This window comes from Crocodylus porosus, unplaced genomic scaffold (genome assembly GCF_001723895.1).
Source record: "Crocodylus porosus isolate Cpor-Errol unplaced genomic scaffold, CroPor_comp1, whole genome shotgun sequence".
Classification (NCBI taxonomy): Eukaryota; Metazoa; Chordata; order Crocodylia; family Crocodylidae; genus Crocodylus; species Crocodylus porosus.
In genome coordinates this window covers 8720147-8729055 of record NW_017728918.1, presented here as the reverse complement: position 1 = coordinate 8729055, position 8909 = coordinate 8720147, and the positions used below count along the sequence as shown (strand labels likewise).

General features: G+C 47.7%; 1 protein-coding gene across 1 annotated transcript in view; it reads right to left on the bottom strand.

Moving 5' to 3' along the window:
• Positions 1-8909, bottom strand: part of FBXO16 (F-box protein 16) — a 51276-nt gene that overhangs the window by 28576 nt on the left and 13791 nt on the right. The window contains exon 3 of the mRNA XM_019537217.1: positions 3736-3771. Within this exon, the coding sequence (XP_019392762.1) occupies positions 3736-3771 (36 nt within the window). The remainder of the gene's footprint in view (positions 1-3735; positions 3772-8909) is intronic.

Here is an 8909-nt window from a genome sequence, read left to right as displayed (position 1 = left end):
GAAGATGTTGAACAGTGCGGGCCCGAGGACCGAGCCCTGGGGGACCCCACTGCCCACATCCCTCCAGGATGAATATGACCTGTCCACCACCACTCTCCGGGTGCGGCCCTGCGGCCAGTTTGCGACCCATCTGACTGTGTAGGCATCAATGCCACAGTCACCTAATTTCTTAAAGAGAATGGGGTGAGAGACAGTGTCTAGTCTATTTTAATATGCATTAAAGCATCACTAAGGACATTTTTACACGCAAGCATCTGGCTCTGTGATGCTTCCAGTTGTATAAGTGGTGAAATGTGCATCAGCCCTGAGAAAACGGTGGTGGCATGCTTTTGAACTAAAACACATAGAAGATGCTTTTGTTCAAATGTATACTGCCACCATTTTCTGAGCACTGACACACATTTTGCTACTTACACAACTGCATGTGGTGCAGTGCAGCTCATGTGCCGAGCAGACTCAATCAAGTCTGTTCTAAAGTGGCGGATCTCTGGTGCATCACGAGACAAAAAAGTATGTGTATAAATGCCCTAAAAAAACTGTGCTCATTATTAAATGCTTATTAAGACAGGTTAATGTACATGTTCCTAGTACCTCACTAGCAGCCACTTGCGGCTCCTGCTTATCTTCTCACCTTGTAGCACATTCTTTGCTGTCAGTGCCCACAGAGTCCAGCAGCTGTGCAGGGCCTGTCTCCTGTACTAGTGAATGGCTGCAATGAGCTGAGACACAAGTTGTTCACCTGTGACAGACCAGCTCATTCGCAAAAGATGTCAACACTTGTGACCCTTCCAACTTGCACAATTCACAGCACTAAATAGATGGGCTTGTTGGACAGACACAAGGTATCACAACAGTGGAGAGAAGCATCCTCATCATTGGTGTGTTTCTATTTAATCTGAGGATTGCATGTGGCCATGTACCTGACACCTATTTGCCTAGCTGCATTTTCAAAGTGCCTGATGGTGCTTAGCCATGCCCCTTGCAGTGGGGCTTGGCCGGCACATGCTGCTTATCTCACTCAGGCTGACGTAAGCTCCCATCTCACATCTTTCTCCTTTCTCTCTTCAGATGAGGCATGTTACAGGCGTTCTCCCTGAACGCTTCTACTCACTGAGTCTGGCCCTGAGGAGAAGGGCAGGTCAGTAGCTAGGCTGCAAATCTGGGATTTGTGCCTGTGGGTTCAATGCGTTCCTCTGCCACCGACTTCCTGTATGAGCCTGGTTTTATCACTTAGAGCCAGTGCGTAGGAACCTGAGGTATAAGTCAGGTGGTATTAGGGAGAGATACCTAAAATCCCTAACTAGCCATTTAGGCACCTGAAAGGCCATGGGCACCCACCTTTTCATCAGTGAGGTGCCTTACATGCCTTGTAGGCATGCCTAGATCCACTGCTGAGCCTCTTGGTATCTATTTCCTGACCAAGCTCCTCTGGATTCACAAACCAGGCATCCCCCATTGTGAACCCAGGAGTCCTGGTGAGCTCATTCCTGGGCTATGGAGTCAAATCCTCTTGTGCTCATCCTCTACCCGGCTCCATGAATTGTGTGTTCCTTTCTACGTAGGGTGATTGTAATAATTTTAGGGAAATCCAGGACAACGCAAGGAAATCTGGGGCGAGGAGGTACACACATGCACATATACACACATGGACACACACACATCTGCACACCATGCCTCCACACCCCCTTCCTGGTACAGACACACACGCGCATGCACACACAGCCCCGACCCTGTGGCTCCCAGGAGCCTGATGGTGGAGCAGTGGGACAGGGCAGTGCAGAGGCCCATGGCTGAGCTTCAACCCCCACGCGCAGAAGCTGAGCCCTGCGGTGAGCAGCCCCTGAATGGTGCCCCCGGGCTCCACCAACCTGTGCTGTGTGACCACACAGAGCCTCCCCACTACCCTCTGGCAGCTGCTCAGGGTTGTCTTGTGCAGCCTGGTCCTCAGTAGTGGCTTCAGCAGCAGGGTGTGAGGCTGCTGGCAGCAGGGAGAGGTGCTGTGTGCCCCACAGTGCATGCTGGCGGCGCCCACAAAGCACCACACAGCAATTGCTCACAGCCACATCTAGTCTCTGCACACAGAGGACGGAGCTGGGCTGCAGGCCTCAGTGCTGTCCCACCCTGCACTGCTCCGCCATCCTGGGTTGCTCCGTGCAGGTGGCCAGCCCCCAGCCCCTTCGGCCTGCCCTGGCCAATCCCTCCCCAGGCAGCCGCAGCAGTGCTGGTCCCACCCCACCCCACTGCCTCCAGCCTGCTGAGGAGGATCTGAGCTGGGCACATGTGAGCATGGTGGCACCAAAAGTTTACTTCAATTCTCACCAACCAGTTGGGATGTGAGGATGGCCTATGAAATCCGGGACTGCTCCAGCCAGACTGCAACATATGGTCACCCTCGCTCTACACCACAGCCTAAGTTGAATAGAAGAGTAGGAAATGCCTCCACCTTTGCCAAACATAAAGCCAGGTGGTTAAGGAAAACTTCTCTTTGTCTTCCAGGCAGAAGAAGGGAGGTATCTCATCTATCTGTAATTCAGGAAAGCCTGTTAAATGGCACTATGGTGGAAATTATGGAAGGTACCAAAGAAGATAGAGACTAGTAAAGGCATTGTAAGGCAGGGAAGGACCTGGGTGAATAGGGAGGGAGAGAGGTCATTAGTGGAATTCCTCAAAGATAAGTTTGGGACTGATAGTGTTTCATATTTTCATCGATAACCTTGGCACAGAGCAGGATCGCGGTGATGAAAATTGCAACACAAAGTTAAGTGCAAAGGAGGACCAGAATATCATAAGAGAAAGAACTGGATCAACATGAGGACCTGAGTAACAGAAATGGGATGACACTGAACAGTGCCAAGTACAAGGGTAACAATAAGAACTTCTGCTATAAGCTGGGAGCTAACCGGTTGGAAATGAATGAGGAAAAGCACGGCCTGAGTATACCCCTGGGCAGCAGAGGACTGCGTGCTGCCAATGTGAGGTAGCTAAGTTGCTAGGGGGTGTTACGCACCTGGGGGCGAGGGGAAATCACTTAAACTAAAGGACAGTGTTGAACAAGAATAAATGAGTATCAACTCGCTTTGAATAAATTTTGGCTGGAAATTAAAAGAAGGTTCCTGACCATGGGCAGTGAGGTTCTGGGATAGTCCCCAGTAGGAACAGTGGAGGTAAAAGCTAATTACTTTTAAGATGTAACTCATTAAGTTTATTAAGAGGTATGTGAAATAGCAGGGATCTGAACTCAGTCACCTGGGATGTCCCTTCTATACCCATGTTCCTAAAGACGTTAAATAGATCATCGGTATAATTTATTTCCAGCATATCAGTATATATAGTAGGCGGTATACAATTGCAGGATATAAATACTGAATGCATCTAATAAAATATATCAGATTTCCTGATATCTGTCTAAGTTGCTAGGGGGTGTTGGCAACTTGTCTGCCAGATACCTTCTCAACACTTTTTCTACAGACTTTTCTTTGGGCTTCCAACCCCATTTTTACTTTTAAAAAGCAGACCAGGTTACTCAAGCTCATGATTTCTTTGGAACTATGCCAGGAAAAAAATTGTCCCTTTATGTTCCCATCAGAGGTTCAATAGTCCAGCCCTTCTGTTTCTCACCCTTCCATCCAGAAAACTAGTCTCTTCAGGTGAAACAGGAAAGGTATTTAAAATTCCCATCCCACTCGTCCCTCAATTAGTTCTGAAACTAACTTTTATTTAAAGAGAAAAGGTTACCCATTTTCCAAGCAGGGCTTTTCGTTCTTCAAATACCTATAAGGGGAGAGAAAAACCAAAATAAGTGAGGTTGAACACACAGAGGTGATTCAGCCTATCCCAGGCTAAAAAAAAAAAATCAGCTTGAAAAACAACCTGCTTGCTCTGCAAGTTCTGCAGTCTGATTCCTACAGGTGGGATCCATCTGGATCCTGAGGAAGTCAGGAGAAATCCACATTGGTTCATCTATGCAATTCATACTGATCAAGGTGGTTAGGGGTCCACTTGGCAACTCCACCCTTTATTTAGGCCTTGCTTTTTTAGTGAGTGGAGTGCCCTTGAGAAGCCCCAGGCAGACAACCGGGAAGAATGAAGACCTCCTTGTCCACGGGATAACTGCAGGACAGGCAGAAGCAACACAGATTTCCTCACTTCCTCCTCTCTCTCTCTCCCCTCAAGGTCCTTCATCCTCAGTCTGAAGGGTCAGGACAGAAGTGAAAGAAGAGTTCATGCACTGCTGGCCTCTTTGCCGAGACACAAAGGGATGGTTAGTGCCTAAAGGTAGTGGAGGTTTTGTGATGTGGACTGAAGCTAGCAGAACCTCTCTGAGCCATGGCCTGGGAAGAGAAAAAGGCTGTAGCTCTTTTCTCTTTAGAAGGAGCAAAGAAGAGACATTTATGAGATCTAACCATAACCACAAATTAAAACAGTTACTAACCACAACTAGGAAAATATTATTAATCCTTAGAAACGTCATATTTTATTGTTTTGGCAGCTAGCTAAGACAGCTCCTGCAGAGAAAGATAACACCAGCGTTGGTCTCTAGTCCAGCTCAAATGCCAGCATTAACTTCATGTCTCCCAGCAGGAGTCTCTCTCACCAGGCATGAAAAATTACTTTCCTTCCATTCGCCTGTTTACATTTCTTATTTGTTTTATTTGCACGTGAGACAGTTGGCAAAAAAACAGACCCTCCGGAAAGCTTTGCATTGGCTGAACTTTGTAAAGATTTGCCACAAGACAGTGATAAATAGACCAAGATTGAAGTTTTGGTTCAGGGAATTTAAGTGGAACAGAGTGGTATTTACATAGCTGTAAACAGTATTCATGGTCTTTGATCAAAGAAAGATCCAGTGTTTGCTTTCTGAGTTCTTACGCATGCACCTGAGCCAGCTCTGCCAGGCAGTCTGGCTCTCTGCAGTCCTTTGGAAACAAAGAATTATTGAATTCATAATGCGATTGCAAAAAAGGCAGGCTCATCCGCTGCCTTCCTGTCTCCTCCCCTCCAAGTCAGAGTTTTTTGGCCTCTGCTAAATGGCCTCTGCCTTACCTTGACTCTGATTTCCTACCATAGCAGTCCCCTGTTGTCGTCTCAACCATTAGCCACCCTCCAAGCCACCACCTCTCTTCTCTCTGCTTTGGATCTTCTTCCAAACTGTTCCTCATGTCCAGGAGCTCCTTCCTCTCTTTGCTGCCCCCCCCAAAGTGCTGATACGATAAAAAACACAACTGGTAGCATGACTAGTAGGGGTGTGCAAAGCAGGCCCTATTCGATTTGGATTCAGATTCGGCCTGAATCAGGGACAGTGATTCAATTCGTTGATTCGGATCACCGTCCCCGATTTGATTCAGCCAAGTCTGAATCTGAAGATTCGATGCTGATCTGAAGAATCGGCAATTTGGACATAGACATGTAGAAATGTTTTTTCTACATACCTCGAGGTACCAGCGCGGCTCGTGAAAGCTGTGATGGTGGGGCCGATGGAGCATCTCACAGGAGCGCATGTTCTCAGCAGCGAACCCAGAAGTGGACCGGAAGTACTTCCAGTCCACTTCCAGGTCCACCAGGGACTGTGCTGGGGGGCCCCACTGCACCCCCCTGGCTCAGCAATCAGATGTGGGGGGACCCCGGGTGCCCCCCCCAGACCCAGGAGGCACCAGTCACTGAGCCGGGGGAGGGGGGTGATGGTGGGGCCCTCCAGTGCGCTCTCCAGCAGACCCAGAAGTGGACCGGAAATGCTTCTGGTCCACTTCCAGTTCTGCTGCTGAGCGCACTGGGGACTCCCCTGTGCTTCTGCGGGACTATCTGTTCCAGCACCAACATTTCCTTTTTAGACACCATGATCAATATCCAGAATGGTAAAATACAAGCCACCATATATAAGAAACCCACAGACCAACATACATATCTACACAGAACCATCAATCACCCTAAACACACCAAGAAAGCTGTAATTTAGAGCCAAGTCCTCTGATACCACCGATTGGCACTGAGAAGAACACCTATGATTGTCTCCTCGCAAATCTCAAAAGGGCTTTCCCGCAAACAAGGACACTCCTCCAAAGAGACAGATCGCACTTTTGAAAGAGCTACCTGTACACCATGTGAAGAATAGCTGCAGGGCAAAAAGAAAATCCCCATGAATCACACAGTATTAGTTATGACATACCATCCTTCCCTGGAACCTATATATAAAAAGCATCAGACAGTTACAACTCATACTAGAAGAGCCAACTCTTACAGAGATCTTTCCAGAAACACGCATCTTAGCCTTTAAATGAGCACTGTACCTCACCAACCTCATCACCAGAAGCAAACTTCCTATGGCCCAAAGCACACCAAATGGATCCAGACAGTGACATGACAAGAAACGTTAAACCTGCCAACATGTCTCCACCATTCCCACTATTACTATACTCCACAACAGAGCTGTCAGCTTTCCTGGATCGTACAGCTGCATCTCCAGAAATGTGATATATTTAATCCAGTGCACCAAATGCCCTGATGAAAAATGTGTAGGAGAAACCAAATCGTGCACCAGAATGAACGCACACCAAAAAGTCTATCAAAGACAGGAATACCCAATTACCTTTGGGTGCACTCTTCTCACAAGATAACCACGCTCTCTCCAATCTCTCAGTACTAATCCTCAAAGGGAATTTACAAAACGCCTGTCACAGATGAGCCTATGAACTTTACTTCATCAATCTACTGGATACAAAAAATCATGGACTAAATATAGATATTGGATTTATGGCACATTATAACCTGCCTGCCATCTGATAACCCCAGGTAACCTGTCTGCATTTTACCAGCTACATTTTATCATCTTCTTCCCCTTCTCTCCGCCCCCCACAAGTACCTTTTCACACCCATTGTCTCCCATTCCCTTTGAAACTTATTGCATTTTCACAGACCTGCATTTTGCATTTTGGCTTCTATTCTAGCCAGGAGATCACACAAGGTGCCTGTACACACCATGGGTTTTAATCCTCATTAAATAGGTTTATAAAATTTAAACTTGTTTATTTTGGAGCATCGCATCTGTGTTTACACACACTAGGTTTTCAAATGAATTTAGCCAGGTCCCTGGCTGGTGCTGCAGGAGAACGGGATGGTCCAGCACTGCCCCCCTGGCATGGGGCCCCCAATCCATCCCATGCCTGTGCCCTACCATGTACCTGTGGAAGCAAGGAGCCAGCAAACCACAAAAAGAAAAAAAAAAGCAGAAGCAATTCTAAAGTGAAAGCAATTGGAAGGGCTGAACTACAAAAGAAGTCACAGTGCCATTGGTGGACAAAGAGGCTCATTATACATCATTGAGTGCCTTTGCATGCACAAGAAAGGCTTTTAAATCCTGCTTATACAAACAGACACGCAGTTGCAGTGCATGAAGGGACAAAAATCGTGGCATGTACATGAGCCCCAACAGACTTTACCTATGCCTGAAGAAGGGTGTTTGTGCCCAAAAGCTTGCAAAGAACAATTTTTCCAACTATTTACTTAGTCTAATAAAAGGTAGTACATCTCTCCAAAGAACCTTGTCTGCCTGTCCATAGACCAACACGGCTACAACCAACAATCCTAAGACGACATTTTTAAACTTGAGAGATTGTTCCCTAATGTGATGGAGAACAATATCAGTTGATTGTCATTGTCAGCAATGTTTTCATCGCTGCTATCTCTTTCTATTAGGTCTGTACAGATAAGAGAGACGAGATTCTGTTCTGATCTGCCTAGAACAGACAAGCATTTTGACATGAGGATCATGGACATCACGGACAAGCAATTTGACATGAGCTCCTGCAGCAATGCAATCTAAAGAACTGACCAGGGAGGGAGTGTGGGAGGGATGACTGTGCATCTCTATGGGATGTTAGGGAAACTAATACTGGTCTCCTAGGCCCAGTGCTGGTGTCTGCATTTTAAAAAGGATGTTGCAAAATTGGAGAGGGTGCAACAATGCACCACAAACAATGAATCAAGAGCTAAAGAAAATGCCTTATGCTGGAAAAGTTCAAGAGCTCCCTAAGCTTAGCTTATCAAAGAGTTTGGGAAGTGACTTGATCACAGCGTATAAGCACCTTCACATAGGCTAGGAACAGACATTGCATTTATCCCTGGATAAATTGTGCCTGTGTTTATCCCAGAACCACCTGGGTGACAGCGATCATCGCCTGCTGGAATTCACCATCCAGCGCAAGGTGGCAAAGGCCTGCAGCAAGGCAGCAGCCCTTGATTTCAGCAGGGCGGACTTCAATGAGCTAAGGAGAATAGTCAGGGAGGCACTGAGGTCCCGGGGGGGAGGGGAGCCTGGTGTCCAAGGAGAGTGGTCGCTCCTTAAGGAGACGATCCTCCAAGCCCAAAGGCAGGTAATCCCAACACGGATCAAAGGGGCAGGAGGGTGCAGAAGCCCCCATGGCTCAACAAAAGCATCTGGGAATGTCTTCTAGCGAAAAGGGAGGCGCACACCCAATGGAAGGGAGGGGCCATTATAGACTCCAAGATGAACATGGGCCGCCAATGTGGGGATGCAGGCAGGAAGGCCAACCATACCTTGTCATGCATCCACAGATGCATCTTGAGCAGGTCCAAGGACGTGATCTTCCCCTCTATGCGACACTGATCAGGCCACAGTTGGAGTACTTTGTCCAGTTCTGGGTGCCGCACTTCAGGAGGGATGTGGACAACATGGAGAGGATCCAGAGGAGGCCACTCGCATGATCCGGGGACAGCAGAGCAGGCCTTATGAGGAGAGGCTACGGGACCTGAATCATGCGGGTGGCCTCCTCTGGACCCTTTCAATGTTGTCCACATCCCTCCTGAAATGGGGCACACAGAACTGGACGCAGGACTCCAGCTGTGGCCTGACCAGTGTCGCATAGAGGGGGAGGATCACCTCCCTGGCTCTACTT